Source organism: Nicotiana attenuata, chromosome 12 (assembly GCF_001879085.1).
Source record: "Nicotiana attenuata strain UT chromosome 12, NIATTr2, whole genome shotgun sequence".
Taxonomy (NCBI): domain Eukaryota; kingdom Viridiplantae; phylum Streptophyta; class Magnoliopsida; order Solanales; family Solanaceae; genus Nicotiana; species Nicotiana attenuata.
In genome coordinates, this window is record NC_032000.1 from 13,525,001 (window position 1) to 13,544,320 (window position 19,320).

The 19,320-nt window shown below is 36.7% G+C and overlaps 2 protein-coding genes across 2 annotated transcripts; both read left to right on the forward strand.

Moving 5' to 3' along the window:
- LOC109236164 (cytosolic sulfotransferase 12-like) lies at window positions 4,534-5,778 on the forward strand. The gene has a single exon (XM_019402375.1). It carries the CDS (start codon window positions 4,634-4,636, stop codon window positions 5,642-5,644), a length of 1,011 nt encoding a protein of 336 aa, XP_019257920.1. The 5' UTR covers window positions 4,534-4,633; the 3' UTR covers window positions 5,645-5,778.
- On the forward strand, window positions 6,876-8,047 carry LOC109236165 (cytosolic sulfotransferase 12-like). Its single transcript, XM_019402376.1, has one exon. It carries the CDS (start codon window positions 6,913-6,915, stop codon window positions 7,921-7,923), a length of 1,011 nt encoding a protein of 336 aa, XP_019257921.1. The 5' UTR covers window positions 6,876-6,912; the 3' UTR covers window positions 7,924-8,047.

Below are 19,320 nucleotides of genomic sequence, written 5' to 3' on the forward strand. Positions count from 1 at the left end.
GGGCAACTTGTGATACGATTCGATTATGTTGTGTTGTTGTAATGATAGTACATGTGAATTGTTGTGTGATTGGGCTGCTGTATGGGGAGTTTAAGGGTGGAAACCGTTGTTGTTATACGGAGCATAAGGGTGGCATCTCACAGTTGTTCAATGTACGAAGTGATATGGGTGGCTATTCTGCTATTGTCCAAGCGGAGTGATAAGGGTGGCTATTATACGGAGTAATACAGGTGGCCATAAGAGAGATAAGGGTGGCTAATGATATTTTTAGGGTGGAGTAATGAAGGTGGCTATTATACGGAGTGATACGGGTGGCTATAGGAGAGATAAGGATAGCTAATGATATTGTCAGGGCGGAGTGATACGGATTGCTATAGGAGAGATAAGAGTGGCAAATGTCAGGGATGATGTGTGATGGTTTGGAGCCATTGTGTTGATGAATTTCGTGTGATGGTGTGATGTCCATTGTGTTTGTTATACACTTTGTGTACTTGTCTTGTTGTTTCGATGAGCTATTCGATATCCTTGATATTTCTTGTTGATTTGGGCTGCAGTAGTACACTTGCACAAGCATACACTATAGCATACTACTAATACTAGCTCATGAGTACGAAACTTGACATTTATTGATCATGTCCATGTATTCTGGTATTACCCGTTTTATGTTGCTATTGAGCCTGTGAATATGCCGGGCGGATTATAATTGTGAGTCTATGATCATGCCGGGCGGATTGTGATTTGTGAGTCTGTTACCATACCAGGCGAATTGTAATTTGTGAGCGTGTGATCATGTCGGGCGGATTATGATTTGTTAACTTGTGATTATGCCGGGCGGATTGTGACTGTGAGCCTGTGACTATTGCCGGGCAGATTGTGATTTAGGCACGTGCGTTGTTCGTGCAGTTGTGATTTTGAGATGTGGGCACGAGGTGCCGTGAGTATATGATGGTGGGTTGAGACCCGGGACTTGTGACTATAATATGAGCTGTCACAGAGTGATTTTGTTATGAAACTGGTGTTAGACAACTTAATTAATTGGTTGTCCTTTGTGTTCCTTATTTGGTTTTAATGATATTCTCCTAGTATTCTTATTGCTTTACTGCTTATATGTGCATGTTGATTTTGTTGCTATTTACTGATTCCTGCCTTTTATTATTAGTTGTATACTGCTATACTGCACAAGTTACTTTGTCCAATGAGTGTCTTGACTGTACATCGTTACTACTCCACACATGTTACTCTTGATACTTACTGGGTACCGACTGTGGTGTACTCATACTACACTTCTGCGTATTTTTGTGCAAAGCCAGGTATTGAAGATATCAGACTCGGTCAGAGTTAGCTTGTTGATCGTGAGAATTCATGGTAGAGCTGTTTGGTCCTCGCAATCTCTTGAAGTCCTTTTCCTTGTATTGTACTGTGAGTTATCATTTGAACAGTATTGTATTTCGATCCTTGAGATCATACCATGTATACAGCTAGAGTTCGTGACGCTGTATTACCAGTCTTCGGAGTTTGTTATGATTATTTTCGTGTAGGCTTATTTCTGTTTTTGTTTCGGTACTTGTATTAAACACTATTGCAAATTATCATTGTTTAAAAAATGGCTTAAATTATTATAGTAATCGGCTTACCTAGTCTTAGTGACTAAGTGCCATCACGATGCATGTGGTGAGATTTTGGGTCGTGACAGACTGGTTCTACATCCAATTAGTTAAGAGAAGATGATTTCCATGCTGATTGTGTGCCAATTTGATTAGGTTTACTTGCCACGTTTGTTCCCATCTTACTGCTGCTCAAACTAGGTTTGAGTAATTGAGACCTAATTTGTTTAGATTGCACTTCAATTGCTGGTTCGCCTTTGTTTTTTTTTTACCTCGCGTAGTAGCTGCATGTGAGGCATGAGCTTCTGTCGCCATTAAAGCATTCGCAGTGGGTATGCGAGCTCTCTTGCCCATGATGGGCTGCGCAATTTATGCTAATGTGCACCTAGAGAGAATCGGATTCATCAAAAACAGACCTTTTACTTCTCATTTACTTGTATATTACTATTGTAGTACATCGTATATAAATAATATATCTATATCATATATCATCCACCCCAAAAAATCAAAAAAGGTAAACTGAATATACAAAGTATCTTCTTATACTTGTGGCTTACGTTTGTTCATTTCAGTTGCTATTGTAAATATTAATACAAAAAAATGAAAATATCAAAAAATGAATGAATTTACCTCTTAATATATAGTATCAACTTTTACATATGCATTAAATCATCTATAAAATATGATTAGAATACATTTTAGAATGGAATTTGTTTAATATATATATGATCAGAATATATTTTGAGTTCAATGAAGAGAACAAGAGGAGAGAGACGATGAAATATATTTAGGATAGAACATAAGATGAGAGAGTGTAATAGATTCCATGATTTGTGCCTCATTAATTATATGCATAATCTATGCGATATGCTAATATTGTAAAAAAATCTATCATTTTTGGAATAAACAATAAATGATATTATTGCTTAAATATTTTTTTAAAGATGCTTAGCCGTGTAACTTTCTCTAAAATATATATATATATATATATATATATATATATATATATATATATATATATATATATATATATATATATATCGCATATTATTTTTTGGAACCGCTAAAAATATACATTTCTCAAAGGCCTAAAGTGTGGTAAAACGACCCATATACAAATGTGGGTTTATAGTTATGTATTAGGACGGCCCAGTATAAACGGGTTCATAAGTTGCAGCCCAATTTATTCACTCCAATATATGTAAAAATTGCACGGGGCGCTCTATTTGGTCGCCTCCATTTAACCTATACCCACTTTTTAAAAAAATTTTAACTTGTACTCCTTCTCCTCCTTCGTTTTCTGAATGCTGAAGCTTGAGATATTGTTATGCATTCTAGCCTGATGATTCATATATATCTCCTTGTCCCATTATGTTCAGTTTGGTCTTATTCACAAATAATTTAACATCTTAGATATTTTAGCTTTACAGGCACATTGATTTTTGGTTCTAATTTATCTGTAGTAACTTGTTTTCATGTCGAAAATATTTTCATTCCTTAATCTTTGAAATGAACAGCATCAATCGCTGCTAATCATGATTTATTAAATTCATTGTTGTTTAAAACTTCAGCTCTAAGAATGCTGAAGTTCAGCAAATACAAAACAAAATTCAGCCCTAGAATGCTGAAGTTCATCACAAACAGAATAAAGCTTAAGCCAAAACATGTTGAAGTTCAGCAAATACTCAGCTAAAACATGCTGAAGTTTAGCAAATACAGAATAAAGCTTCAGCTACTAGAATGTTGTAGTTCAGCAATTATAAACAAAAACTTCAGCCAAAACATGCTATAGTTTTATTGAACTGGAGTTTGGCATTTGCACTATGAACTGAAGTTTGCGTGATTGCCTTTGCAAGTCAGGCCAAACTTCATGCAAAAATATCTGAAGTTTTGCAACACTTCAGGCAAAACATTGTGAAGTTCAAACTTCAGACATAAATTTTTGCTACTTGAGGCATTATGTCTGAAGTTATGCGAAAAGTGGGTACGCTTGCAATTTTTTTTTGCAAAGCGGGTATAAGTTCAAGAGTGACCCAAAAAACGGATATAAATGTAAATGCTCCCCAATATATCTAGCCTAATTAGGGGTCCGTTTACGAGGCCTCTGAAGTTTTAATCTTCCATTTCCATTTTTTGATGAATTTAAACTTCCATTTCCCATGTTTAGCAATAACAACGTAACAAAAAGAAAAAAAAGTTTGTGAGGAATTATAACACTACGATTCAATCATGATTATATTTTGACTGTTGTAACAAGTAATTTGCATGGCTTTGGACGGAATCTTAATGCAAATTTTTAACTTTTACAGGAATTTTCCTCTTTATATAATTATAACTATCAATTAATAAATACTACGCTTGATCTTAGCCAAAAGTATGAGAAAGACAATATAGACACTCATAATTATGATATTGTAAAGCATGCATGTGTCCAACTACTCATGTTTTATTGTAATACTCCTTTCTTTCATTTTTTTTCACTATATTAAAAATATATTTTACTTTTATTTGTTCATTTTAACAAATCAGACAATTTTGTTTTTTTTTCTGTTTTATCTTTTTCATTAACTATTCATTCCTCAATCATTTCTCAACTTTTTGAAATGTTATCATTATTATGGGTAAAACTGTAAAATACGTAACACTTTTTTTCTTAAACGGAGTGCAAAGACAAAAAGTAAACAACTAAAAGGTGAACGGAGGGAGTAATTAAACTAATAGAGTTGTTAGTTTATTGCCTTTTGTCATCCAAGAGACTTGTTTTTCAATAAAAATAACTGATTGCAGCTTACAATATCTGCGAGTAGAACTTTTTTAATTACAAATGATCAATTCAACAACCAACAATATCTTAATGAAAGATATGATTCCTTATTAAATTAATTGGAAGACATCCATAGGTTGTCAATGGGACATATATCTCTCCTAGTTTATTCATTTCTGGTAGTTTCTTTTTTCTTTAAACAAGCTGGTAATTAGCTTGATGTTATCATAGGGACTTCTCTGTATACATTCATCCTCTTCAAACAATGTCGGAATCTCAAAATTCTCCACCAATTCGTCCCAAATGTTTACGAGAGGATGAACCGAGTGAGGAGTGTAAAAATTTGCTCGCAACCCTACCCAAAGAAAAAGGATGGATTTCGTCGCATCTCTACAACTACAAAGGTCTCTGGATAGGGCACGCGAAGACACTCCAAGGTGTGCTTGCATTTCAGCAACATTTTCAAGCTCAAGATAGTGATATCATTCTTGTTACCACTCCTAAATCAGGAACTACCTGGTTAAAAGCGCTCGTGTTCGCTCTAGTGAACCGAATGAACTATCCTGTTTCAGGACAACATCATCCTTTACTTTTCAAGAACCCTCATGATCTTGTTCCATTCTTGGAACTTAGGCTTTATTTTGATGGAAAAGTCCCTGATTTATCATCCTTTACCTCACCTAGGTTGTTGTCAACTCATATGCCATATGCATCATTACCAAAATCTATCCAAGATTCGAAAAGCAAGCTAATTTACCTGTGTAGGAATCCTAGGGACACTTTTGTTTCTATGTATCATTTCCCAAACAGGTTAGGACTTAGTTATATAGAAACCAATTCTGTTGAAGAAATATTTGATCTTTTCTGTAAAGGGGTGAGCCATATGGGTCCGTTTTGGGATCACGTGTTAGATTACTGGAAAGAAAGTTTAAAAAATCATACAAGAGTACTTTTCTTGATGTATGAACAAATTAAAGAGAAACCCGAGATTCAGCTGAAACGCTTAGCTGAATTCTTGGAATGTCCATTCTCTACAGAGGAAGAAACATCAGGAGTGGTGGATGAAATCGTAAAATTGTGTAGCTTTGAGAATTTGAGCAACTTGGAGGTGAACAAGAATGAGAAATTGTCAACTGGAGTGGAAAATAAAGTGTTCTTTCGACGAGGGGAAGTTGGAGATTGGAAGAATTACTTCACGACTGAGATGGTTGAGAAACTAGATCATATCATTGAACAAAAAATTCAAGGATCTGGATTAAAGTTCCGCTACATTTAATTAGGCATTATGTTTTTGCCAATAATAATAACCTCTAGTCAATTTATGTTTGAAAGTGATAAGTTTGTCACGTTATACTGTAAAAGTGTATTACTTGTTTGGCAAAATAAAAGAATGCAGATGTTTTTATAAAATTATTGTGATGTACGTTATCATAGCAGATTTGAAAAGAGAAGTAGTAACCACAACCAAAAATTAAATAATCGAAGCCAATGAAACAACAAGTAGCAATAGAAATTTAAAAATAAAAAGTATATCTGCACTCGTGTCGAATAGCCGTACTTAGGCTAATGTAGAGAAGTTATTAGATACAAAAAGGAAAACTACCTCTCTACATAGAACTGTAAATAGAGGCTGCAATCCGTTTTTCACATATAACTCCACTTTCATTCTTTCACAAAGAAAAAACTAGTACCATCTCTTCTTCTAATTGATGCATCTCAATAAGCACATAAAGAGAGACATTTAGTTCGTGGATCAAACTCCGTTTTCTAGTGAATCGAAGTTTGACGTGGGGCCGTTTTTTCCGATGGTGAGTTCAACATTTCTTTTGTTGCGTTAATAGGTACACAATTGTTGTTGTCGCCCCAGTAATTTGTTCTAGCAGTATGCCTCATGATGAGTTGAATCAATTCACGTGTATATTGATGATCGTTTTCGTTTACCAAACTTGCAAATTATATAATTTACGAGAATTTTCTCCTCTTTTATATTAGTACTTAATAATTACAGTTGTGAAAGAACAGATACTATACTTGATCTTAACCAAAAGGTCGAGAAAACAATAATATAGACGCTCTGAATTATGATACTCATGTAAAGCATGCATCTGTCCAACTACATATGTTTTATTACTGTAAGATATTAAACTAATGAAGTGGCTGTTGGTTTATTGATTTTTGTCAAAGGGACTTTTTTATAAAAACCGGAAAATCAAGCAAGAATCTTGTATTATGATTAATGTTTATTTTTAAAGGGGTCAGTGTACCTACAAAAGTTTAACAATTTTAGTGGATTTCTTGATGGAGTCACGATCTTCTTACATAAGCTCTCGCTATGTGCAGGGTTCGGAGAAGGGTCCGACCACAGGGGTCAATGTACGTAGCCTTATCCTACATTTTTGCGAGAGGCTGTTGCTACGGCTCGAACCCGTGACCTCCTGATCACATGACAACCACTTTATCAGTTACGCCAAGGCTTCCCTTATATATATATATCCTGATGAGTAAATCTTCATCCTACAATTAAAAGAAACACAATACATAACAATGTCAGAATCTCAAACCTCTCAACCAATTCCTCCCAAATATTTACAGGAGGATGAACTAAGTGAAGAGTGCAAGAAATTGCTCTTAACCCTACCCAAAGAAAGAGGATGGATTTCATCGCATATCTATAACTACCAAGGTTTCTGGATAGGCCGAGCAACGACACTCCAAGGTGTGCTTGCATTTCAGCAACATTTTCAAGCTCAAGATAGTGATATCATTCTTGTTACTACTCCTAAATCAGGAACTACCTGGTTAAAAGCGCTCGTGTTTGCTCTAGTAAACCGAAAGGAATATCCTTTTTCAGGACAAGATCATCCTTTACTTGTCAAGAACCCTCACGATCTTGTTCCATTCTTGGAACTTAAACTCTATCTTGATGGAAAAGTCCCTGATTTCTCATCCTTCACCTCACCTAGGTTGTTATCGAGTCATCTGGTGTATGCTTCATTGCCAAATTCTGTCCAAGATTCAGAAAGCAAGCTTATTTACTTGTGTAGGAATCCAAGGGACACTTTTATTTCTTTTTGGCATTTCACAAACACTTTAAGACTTCATTACATAGATACTAGTTCGATTGAAGAAGTGTTTGATCTTTTTTGTAAGGGAGTGAGCCTTTTTGGTCCGTTTTGGGATCACGTGTTAGATTACTGGAAAAAAAGTTTAGAAAATCCTAAAAGAGTACTTTTCTTGATGTATGAAGAAATTAAAGAGAACCCCGAGATTCAGCTGAAACGATTAGCTAAATTCTTGGAATGTCCATTCTCTATAGATGAAGAAAAATGTGGAGTGGTGGATGAAATCTTAAAAATGTGTAGCTTTGAGAATTTGAGCAACTTGGAGGTGAACAAGAATGAGAAATTGTCGACTGGAGTGGAAAATAAAGTGTTCTTTCGACGAGGGGAAGTTGGAGATTGGAAGAATTACTTCACAACTAAGATGATTGAGAAACTAGATCACATCATTGAACAAAAGTTCCAAGGATCTGGATTAAGGTTTCGCTACATTTGATTTTTTGCCAATAATAATAACCTTTAGTCAATTTATGTTTGAAAATGAGAAGTTTGTCACAGTCTACTGTAAATATGTGTTACTACTTGTTTGGCAAAATAAAAGAATGCAGATCCTTTCCTAACTGTGTAACAGATTTAGTGCTGTTTTTGCTTCTAAAATGGAACTTTAGCTTAACTTAATTTATTCCAGAAACAAAACAAATATCGACATTTGCAAAATGCATAAATCCTACACCTTTATCACAACAATAATAACGATATAAACTACGCCTCAATCCCAAAAACGTTATAAAAGCCATATATGCAAGACGTTAACAAAAGCTCAAAAGCATCGACATAACCATTAAGATGCCAACTTAGACCAACAATAACATACCCAGTTCAATCTCATAAAGTGCGGTCTTGGGAAGGTAGTGTGTACGTAGATCTTACCCCTACCTTGTCAAAATAAATAGGTTATTTCTGATAGACCCTCGGCTCAAGATAAACATAATCATATATAGCAGATTTGAAAAGAGAAGCAGTAACTACAGCCATAAAAAATTAGATAATCTAAGTTAATAGCACTCTTGGAAAAAATCAATAATTAGTGAATTAATAGTAACAGAAAGACATGAAAATAAAACGTGAAGTAGGGAGCTCACATGGAGTGTATGTGTTGGAATTGGGTCGTGGGTCACTCTAAGTGGGCTGACCCAAGCTGACCAGACCTGATGAAAAGAGATAAAAGATAAGGTAATAATTATTATTTTTTAAAATTTGAATTTTTTTTAAAAAAAATTATGCATAATTTGTTGTTAATAGTTAGTTACTCCGTTTCCTAGTGAATCGAAGTTTAACGTTGGGCCATTTTTTTCGATGGTATATTCAATAATTCTTCCGTTGCGTTAATAGGTATACACTTACTGTTCCCACCCCGCAATTTATTCTAACAGTATGCTTCATGATGAGGTTAATCAATTCATGAGTGTATTGATGATTGTTTTCGTTTACCAAACATGCAAATTATAATTTTATGAGAATTTTTCTCTTTATATTAGTACTTAATAATTATAATTGTGAAAGAACAGATACTACACTTGATTTTAACCAAAAGGCCAAGAAACCAATACTACACATATTTTATTACTGTAAGATATTAAAGTAATGAAGTGGCTGTTGGTTTATTGCTTTTTGTCATGCAAGAAGATTTTTGTTGAATACAAATACGAGTTAATTATTCAAATGGTAATTTAAGTTATAGAAACTACTGAGTAAAGTAACTTTTGAATTTTTGGTAACAATAAAATCATTCAACTTAATCTAATTATCCAAGAAAGTCATTTCAGTCAGAGAATAAACTTTCTGGTTCCGGAAAGATGATGTGATATGCCACTTCACCTACTAAACTTTCGAATTTTTCAAATAATCATCCAACTTACGAATTTTTGTTTTCATTTGTTTCTTAAATAAACTCCATATAAGCCAAGACAGCTATATAGGATGTCAATGGGACTGCTCTGTATTATTCCTTGTTAATTTAATTGGAAGACAGCTAAAGGTTGTCAATGGGACTTCTTTATAAAAAAAACCGGAAAATCAAGCAAGAATCTTGTATTATGATTAATAATGTTTATTTTTAAAGGGGTAAGTGTGCTAATTATAAGTTTTAATGATGAAAAATAATATATTACATTTGGTATAGGGTCTCAAGGAATATATTAAAGGAACTCAAGAAGCAATATCAGTCTGGAATAGATCAAGGAAAAGAATCAATGATCAGCAACACAAAAGGAAGAAGCAACGGAGATCGGGCAAGAATAGTCAATCAGTGATTGACGGAAGCTAACAAGGAAAAGAATCAGCGATGAAAGAGGAAGATATAGCGGAGATCCAGCAAGAATAATCAATCATAGATTGACTGAAGCTATTACTGGAAGGCCCCAAAATCAAAGGGAAACGCGCACTGCAGCCGAAAAATCAAGGGATCCAGCGGATATGACTCAAGTAACACAGAGATGCCCAGCCGATGGAAAGCTCGTCAAGATAATAAATCAAGGAAGATCAACGGGAACTTGACTTTATTCTTGGAAAGAACCAATTTATGATTCCTTTGAAGGATCAACTCCCTTGGGTTTGCAATCTCTCAAGATTCTTAAAGGCCTCATGGAAAGTATATATACAGATGTTCTGGACGTGCAAAGGATATACTTTGAACGGAACATCTTCCCTCTTTTGGTTCTACTCCAAACAAGCATTGTAGTTCCTTTAGATCTGCTGTGTAATTAGTGAGAGAAGAAAAAGAGATAAACACTGGTGAGGCATTGTATCAAGAAAATAAAAGAGACATAGAGACTAAGCTGTTGGTGTAAAGCTACACCATTCATTCTGTACTCAAGAAATATCGATCACTGAAAGAGAACACCCTTGCAACCCAAGGGGACTAGACTAGGATTCACATTGAATCCGAACCAGTATAAAAATTCTGGTGTCTTTCTTTCCTGCACTTTATTTCTGCATTTACTATATCCTATTCTTATTTCTAGTCGACTAATTGGTAAACTAGTCAACTACTTATAAGATTTTTTAAAATAAGCATTTCGCCCCCTCCTCTTGTACTTTCAATTGGTATCAGAGCTAGTCTCACACTTTTTGCTTAACAGCTTGTGAGGAAAGATCATGGCAAATCAAGTTATTGTTGGTGCACTCTTTCAAGAAGGAACATCGCAAGTTAGGCCACCGTATTTCAATGGATAATATTTTTCTTACTGGAAAGTGCGTATGGAAATATATGCGAAGTCCTATGACATCAAAGTTTGCCGAGTTATCAAAAAGGGAACTATCCACTACCAACAACTGCTCAACCACCTACTGATCCACAAGATATAGATGAATACACAGACGAGCAATTGGTAGTTGTTCAAGTCATTGCTAAAGCAAGAAACTTACTCTATAATGCTATAAGTGGAGAGGAATATGAGAAAATCTCTAGTTGTGATTACAGCCAAAGAAATGTGGGATAAACTGGAAGTTACTTATGAAGGAACCAGTAAAGTGAAAGAGACCCACATCAACATGTTGGTTCATGATGATGAACTTTTCCATATGAAAGAAGGAGAATTCATTGAAGAAATGTTTGCGAGGTTCAGCAAAATCATTTGCGATCTAGAAGCTTTTGGTAAACCATACTCAAGTGGTGATCAAGTTCGAAAAATTCTGAGGAGTCTACCTACCACTTGATAGACAAAAGTAGTTGCACTTGAATCATAAGATCTAAATAAACTTTCTTATGATGAGCTTCGAGGAGATCTTATAGCATTCGAGAAAACTCACCTCAAGAAAACAAGCCAAGAGGAAAAGAAGAAAACAGTCGCCTTCAAAGCTACAACTGAAAGGACAGATAATGATATTGATGACGACCCTGAAGCTCTTGAAGGAGAGATTACCATGGTATCAAGGAACATGGATGGTCTAATGAGGAGATACAGAAACACAAGAAGAGGTAGGATACTACCCAGGCGAACTAGGCAATATAATGAACAAGACAAGAATGATGGAAAATGCTATGAGTGTGGAAGATATGGGCATGTTCAAGCTGGATGACCAAATCTTAAAAGAAATATTTCCAGGGGATTCAACAAGAACAAATCATTTGGAAGCTGGAGTGATGAAGACGGTTCAGAACACGAAGAGATAGCAAATCTATGCTTCATGACAATCATGGAAAACGACATTGAACAAACTCTCAGGTTGCTGGACAGATGAGGATGCATCAGACGACCAATGCAAAGATGATAATGAGAATTTTTTCATGGCACGAGGTGAAACAAGTGAGATAAGATCTTACAATTGTGAAAGATGTAATGAATTACAGGACATTATTGACCTTACTCTAAAAGAGTCTCAAAAAATGATGAATGAACTAAAGAGACTCAACAGAGAAAAAAAGACTGGGAACTCAAGCTTGAAGTATGTGAAATTGAAAAGGAGGTACTTCAAGATGAATTTCAGGAATTGCAAATACAACTCAATGGCATGCGCAAACCCACCAGTCATAGTTTTGTCAAGTCGAACAAGGCGACTTACAAGTCAACTGGAAAAGGACCAGCTAGAACAGAGTCCACTAGTACTAACACAAATGGAAGATCCAAGAATGGATCAGCCCCTATGTGTCACTACTATAATAAAAGTGGACATAAATATTTCTTTTGTCGATTTCGTAAATCTAATATTTCAGGGTGGATTTGAAAACCCAAAAACAACCCTGAGCTTATTAATACTAACCAACAAGGACCCAAGAAAGCTTGGGTACCTAAAAGAAAGTGATAATTATGTTTTGCAGGAACACCACAGAAAGAGCCGCAAAGGAAATGGTACTTAGATAGTGCGTGTTCCAGTCATATGACGGGTGACAAAAACCTGTTCAAAGAAGTTACGAAGATAAATGGAGGAAGTGTTAAATTTGGTGATGACTCAAAAGGGAAGATATTCGGCACTAGCACAGTTCCATTCAATAACAACTATGATATTACTGAAGTTTATCTTGTAGATGGACTCAACTATAATCTTCTGAGTATAAGTCAGCTATGTGATTTAGGGTATGAAGTAAAGTTCAAGAAAACAGGCTGTACTATTGAAGATAAGACAAGTAAAATAATCCTCCAAGAAAAAAGGTATGGAAATATGATGACCCAAAAGGTCATCACTTGCTTTTAAATTTAATTTTGTGTTTCCGAGGCCTTAAAAACCTCTTTTATCTTCACCTCAATTTGTGTGCGCAGTCCGAGCGTGTAGCCGGAAAGCTGTTATGTGAAAAATCTGTGAAATACTGAAATTTTGACTTAAAAATGCATTTAAGTTGACTTCGGTCAGCATTTTTGGTAAATGGACCCGGACCCATGAATTGACGGTCCCGGAGGGTCCGTAGGAAAATATGGGACTTGGGCGTATGCCCGGAATTAAATTCCGAGGTCCCAAGCTCGAGAAATGAATTTTTAAAGAAAATTGTTTTCTGGAAGTTGTTTAAAAGATTTTGAAATGAAACTTGATTAGAACATGATGGTATCGGGCCCGTATTTTGGTACCGGCGCCCGGTACAGGTCTTATATATGATTTAAGATGATTCTGTGAAATTTGGAGAAACAGATGTCATTTGACGTGATTCGGACCTAAATTTCTAAAATTGATGTTTTATGAAGTTTGAGAAAAATTCTTTCATTTTGAGGTTTAATTCGTTGTTTGAGGGGTTATTTTGGCGATTTGATCGCACGGATAAGTTTGTATGATGTTGTTGAGTTAGTACGTGTGTTTGGTTAGGAGCCCCGAGGGCTCGGGTGTGTTTCGGATGTGTTTCGAGAAGTTTTGGACTTAAAGAAAGTTGCAGCAAACAGCTGTTCTGGTGTAACCGCACCTGCGGTTCTTGGGCCGCAGATGCGGACTCGCAGGTGCGGGAAGTACATCGCAGGTGCGGAATTCTTCGCAGATGCGGGCAGATTTCCTCAGATGCGGTTCCGCAGGAGCGGGTCCTTTCTCGCAGGTGCGGCCCCAGCGGGGCCTAGCCATTTCTGCAAATGCGACAATTTTTCCGCACATGCGGTTGCGCAGATGCGACCCTTGAGCCGCAGATGCGGAAGTCAGGCAGTGAGTCTTTTTAAAAACATATCTTCAGCGATTTTCTTTCAAACTTTCACAAAAAATAGAAGAACTAGGGAGATTTTCTCAAGAGATTTTCTTCCCAAATCACAAGTAAGCAATCACTAACTGATTTCTGTCAATTATATTATGTTTTTCATCAACTATTATCAATAATCTTAGGGTTTTAGTGGTAGAAAATTGGGGAATTGGGTAGAGTTAGGGCTTTTTGATTATTTGAGAATTCGACCTCGTTTTAGGGTCGGATTTCAAAACAAATGATATATTCGGGCTCGTGGGTGAATGGGTGATCTGGTTTTGGTCCGAACCTCGTGTTTTGACCAAGCAGGCCCAGGGTAAATTTTTGGGTTTTTGGAAAGAATGATTAAAAAGCTATAATTGAGCATTGGAATTGGATTGTGTAGCATTTATTGATGTTATTAAGTCGACTATGTATAGATACGATTGTATTGGAGCCAAATTCGAAAGGAAAGGCGGTATTTGAGGATTGAGTTGGCCGTGGAAGTTTGAGGTAAGTGTTTGGTCTAACCTTAGCTTGAGGGATTAGGAGTTGTGTCCTATTTGCTATTTGCTTCTTGTTGAGTACGACGTATAGGCATGGTGATGAGTATCTATACGTTGGTGTCGAGCATGACCGTGAGTCTTAAATTGCGAATTGTTATGTTCATAAATGATACTACGAATGCTTTAATTGATGGTCCTCGATATTGAGAAAGGATTGAGTTTGTTTTTCGTGGAAAGTACTTATGATTGGGTATTGGTGTTATTTGAGATGAGTAAAAATTGAGTTGAGATTGGATATAGCTGATTCTCCCTTGCCGGTACGTATTTATTCTTTTTTACTGTTGAATCCCTTGCCGGGACAGAGTAGTTATTGATGACCCCTTGCCGGGATACTTGGTATGGTTGTTGTTGATATATATATATATGGATCGGGTTGCACGCCGCAACAATACTATGTATATTGGATCGAGTTGCACGCCGCAACAATAATATATATTGGATCGGGTTGCACGCCGCAACAATAATATAGATATTGGATCGGGTTGCACGCCGCAACAATACTATGTACATTGGACCGGGTTGCACGCCGCATCTATACTATATACTGGATCGGGTTGCACGCCGCATCTATACTATAAATGTTATGTTGGATCGGGTTGCGCTCCGCAATATTTTTATTATTGTTTGGTTGTAGATCCTGAGCTGTTCTTCCATATCTCTCTTTAGTTCCTGCTGAATTGACATGTTCCCCGTAGCATGTACCCCCTCCCATTTAAACTATTATTTCTGCTATTTTCCGCTGTATATTATATAACTGCACGGGTTTATCTGGAGTCTGGTCCTAGCCTCGTCACTACCTCGCCGGGGTTAGGCCAAACACTTATCAGCACATGGGGTTAGTTGTGCCAATACTACACTCTGCACTATGTGCAGATACCAGAGCAGCATTTGGGCAATAGTACTTGGGGAGCCAGCCTTCAGTCCAGAGATCCCGAGGTAGTCCTGTAGGCGTCCGCAGGCCCGGCGTCTCTTCTATCTACTTATATGTTCTGTTTTCATTTGTATCCGACGCAGACTGTATCTCTTTTCTTCCGACATCTGTATGTAGTATTCATAGATAGTCCGTGAATGTTGTGGCACCGGTTTCTGGGTAGAGGCACATGTCGGCATTCTCATATTTACTTTGGTATTATATTAGTCTAAGTCTTCTGCTTGATTTCATCTTCCGCAATTAGTTAATGTTAATCGCCTGTTTATTTTAAGTTGTTAAAAGGGATTAAAATGAATGAATTGAGATTTCTACATTTCGTGGCTTGCCTAGCTTCTATGAGTAGGCGCCATCACGACCCCCGAGGGTGGAAAATTCGGGTCGTGACAGGAAATGTTTATATTCTTGATGGTTTTGAAAATCTAGATGGTCACATTTGCTTAACATCCATATGAGATGATCCATGGTTATGGCATAAGAAACTTGGCCATGCAAGCATGCATCTTATAGAGAAACTCTCCAAGCATGATTTAGTTATTGGTCTCCCTAAAGTCAATTTTTCCTAGAAATCATGTATGTGATGTATGTCAGATTGGTAAACAAACCAGAAACTCTTCCAAAAACAAAGACATTTTGTCTACATCAAAGCCTTTACAATTGCTTCATATGGATTTGTTTGGACCCACCAGAACTACTAGCATAGGAGGAAAACGATATGCTTTTGTTATTGTTGATGACTACTCACATTTTACTTGGGTGATTTTTCTATCGCACAAAGATGAAGCCTTGAAAAACTTTGAGATCTTCTGTAAAAGAGTTGAAAGACAAAAGGGGTATCTTATTACAGCCATTCAAAGTGATCACGGAGGAGAATTTAGAAGTAGAGCATTCGAAGACTTCTGCAATGATCAAGGATATACACACAATTTCTCAGCTCTAAGATCACCTCAACAGAATGGAGTAGTTGAGCGGAAAAATAGAACTCTGCAAGATATGGCGAGAACTATGATACTAGAATATCCCTTGCCAAATCACTTTTGAGCGGAAGGAGTAAGCACTACTTGCCACATTCTCAACAGATGTCTCATAAGACCTATCTTGAAGAAAACTCCATATGAACTATGGAAAGGTAACGACCCAACATAAGTTATTTCCATCCGTTTAGGAGAAATTGTTTCATCCACAACAATGGTAAAGACAATCTTGAAAATTTTGATCCAAGAAGTGATGAAGGTATTTCTCTAGGTTATTCCATAAACAGTATATCTTTTAGAGTTTATAACAAACGCACTCTATCTATAAAAGAATCAGTATATGTTATATTTGATGAAAATAACACAACAACTGAGAAAGGAATTATTGCAGGCGATGAAGATCAAAATCAAGAAATACCTAAGTCAAGAAAATCTCAAGAGTCGACTAACAGGCTAGACGGTGTCACGGAGTCAACTAATGAGATTAGCAACAGTCAACCAGAATCACAGAAGGAGTCAACTACGCATACGAGCGTAACACGTCCAAATGAATGGAGAAGTGAACCAGAATATCCTCAAAAGTTTATCATAGGAGACCCAAGTGAAGGAATGAAAAGCAGGAGAGCTCCCAAGAAGAATGCAAATATAGCACTGATTTCTCAGATTGAACCAAAGAAAATAGAGGAAGCTCTAAAAAAACTCAAGCTGGGTACAAGCAATGCAGGAAGAACTGGATAAATTTGACAAAAACCAAATGTGGGAACTACTGCTTAAGCCTGCAGACGCTACTGTAATTGGAACAAAATGGGTTTTCAGAAATAAGCTCAATGAGGATGGAAAGGTTGTGAGAAACAAAGCCAGATTAGTAGCTCAAGGGTACTCACAGCGGGAAGGAGTTGACTACGATGAAACCTTTGCTCCAGTAGCTCGACTGGAGTCAATACGAATTCTTCTTGCATACGCATCTTTCAAAAGATTTAGACTTTTCCAAATGAATGTCAAAAGTGCTTTCTTAAATGGCTTCATTGAGGAGGAGGTATATGTAAAACAACCTCCTGGATTTGAAGACTCAAAGTTCCCCTACCATGTATATAGGTTGACCAAAGCATTGTATGGACTTAAACAAGCTCCACGAGCATGGTACGAAAGACTTAGCTCATTTCTTCTTGATCACGGGTTTATAAGAGGAAAAGTAGATACTACACTATTCATCAAAAGATCGTCGGAATGTAATCTTATTATTCAAGTTTACGTTGATGACATTATCTTTGGTAGTGCAAACCCTCTTTTGTGCAAGAAATTTGCCAATCTTATGCAAAGTGAGTTTGAAATAAGTATGATAGGGAGCTCACATTTTTCCTTGGACCTCAAATCCAATAATCTGAAGAAGGAACTTTTATATGCCAGATAAAATATACAAAGGAGCTAATTCAGAAGTTCGGTATGAGCAATGCTAAAGCTATTGGCACACCAATGAGTCCGTCAACAAATCTTGACAAAGATGAAAAGGGAAATCCTGTTGATGAAACCAAATATCGTGGAATGATTGGCTCTTTACTTTACCTAGCTGCCAATCGACCAGATATTATGTTTAGTGTATGTAAATTTTCCAGGTTTCAGTCAGCTCCTAAGAAGTCACATCTGACTGCCGTAAAGAGAATAATTCGTTATCTCATTGGAAATATTTCTTACGGACTATGGTATCCACGCTCTAACAATTTTAAACTAGAAGGTTTTTCAGATGCTGATCTTGCAGGTGATAAGGAAGACAAAAAGCACCAGCGGGACATGTCAATTACTTGGAAAAGCATTGATATCTTGGAACAGTAAGAAACAAGGATCAGTTGCACTATCTATAAGGGAGGCTGAATATATTACCATTGGACAATATTGTGCACAATTATTATGGATGTCTCATCAACTTGGTGACTATGAACTATTTTTTAAAGCTATTCAAATATTGTGTGATAACTCTAGTGCTATATTTCTTTTAAAGAATCATGTGCATCACTCTAGGGCTAAGCATATAGACATCAAAAATTATTTCATTAGAGATCATATCCTCAGGGAGATATACAATTATTATTTATTGGCACTACTGATCAATTAGCAGATATTTTCACTAAGCCCTTACTTGCAGATAGATTTTGTTCTCTAAGAGAACTACTTGGCATTATTTCTCTTGATCATAAAAATTAGGAACTATGTGATATTTTTAAATTCTTGCATGCCTAATGTTTTAATTTTGTCTGTTTATACTCATTAATGCAGCGCCTCCGATTTCCCTCTCTTTTCCCATCAGTTGCAGCTTTCAAGAAAGGAAAACCAATCATCATGACCTTTCACTGACACCCTTTCCTTTCTTGTACTCAACCGTAAGAGTTCCGCCTTTTTAATCTCTAAACCACTTCTTTCCGTCTCCATCATCTTTATCGCTCAGAAACCCTCTTCAGAAATCCTTCAACCTCTTTCCCAGTAGTTTCTTCCATGGCTAAACACTCCAAAAATCCTTCTGCCTCCACTAGAAAAAGTACTCGTTCCATAGAAAAACCCTCTTCTCAGCACCAGTAGACCTAGGGTCCGACCACTCAGAAGGGTTCGCCTCTTCCCAGGCAGAACTTTCAGATCACTCTCATCACTTAGGAGAAAAAGCCCTAGGAAAAAGGCCCATGGAAGACCCCCATGAATCTCTTGCCCCCAAGAAATCCAAAATACACATTTCAAGTTCTCTAGAGTCAGACCTCAATATCTGAGATACCCCGAACAGGGATTTCTTCGTTGCTCTGAAAGACAAGCCCATTGCTCATGGGAGAGTAGTCGACTTTGACAATATAGAAGCCCTCAATTGTAAGGTAAAGGATCTTTTGTCTTTCAAGGTTGGTCAAAATTCCTCTCTGTCCCCCCACCTAAAGTCTATGAACCCTTAGTGAGAGTTTTATGAAAATCTTCGCTCTAGCAAGTCTGATAAGTTGGAATCCCTAGTTTTAGGTAAACGCATTGTTCTTGATTGTGCCATGTTCGACTCAATTTTTTAGTGTAAGTGCTCTGGTTTTCCCTTGCTTTTCAAAAATACTTCGCCTGATGACTTTGAAATTTCTTTTGATCAAGCAAAAGGTTGTATTGCTGAGTGACCATCTGATTTCCTCCCTAACCAGTTAGGTCCCAGTGATGTTAGCTTTGAAACCCGAGTTCTAGCACACATTGTTGCAACCACGCTTCTTCCTCGTACTGGATCATTCTCCACCTTCTTTCAACGAGATACTTTCCTTATTTACTGTCTTGTGACCAAAATCAAGAT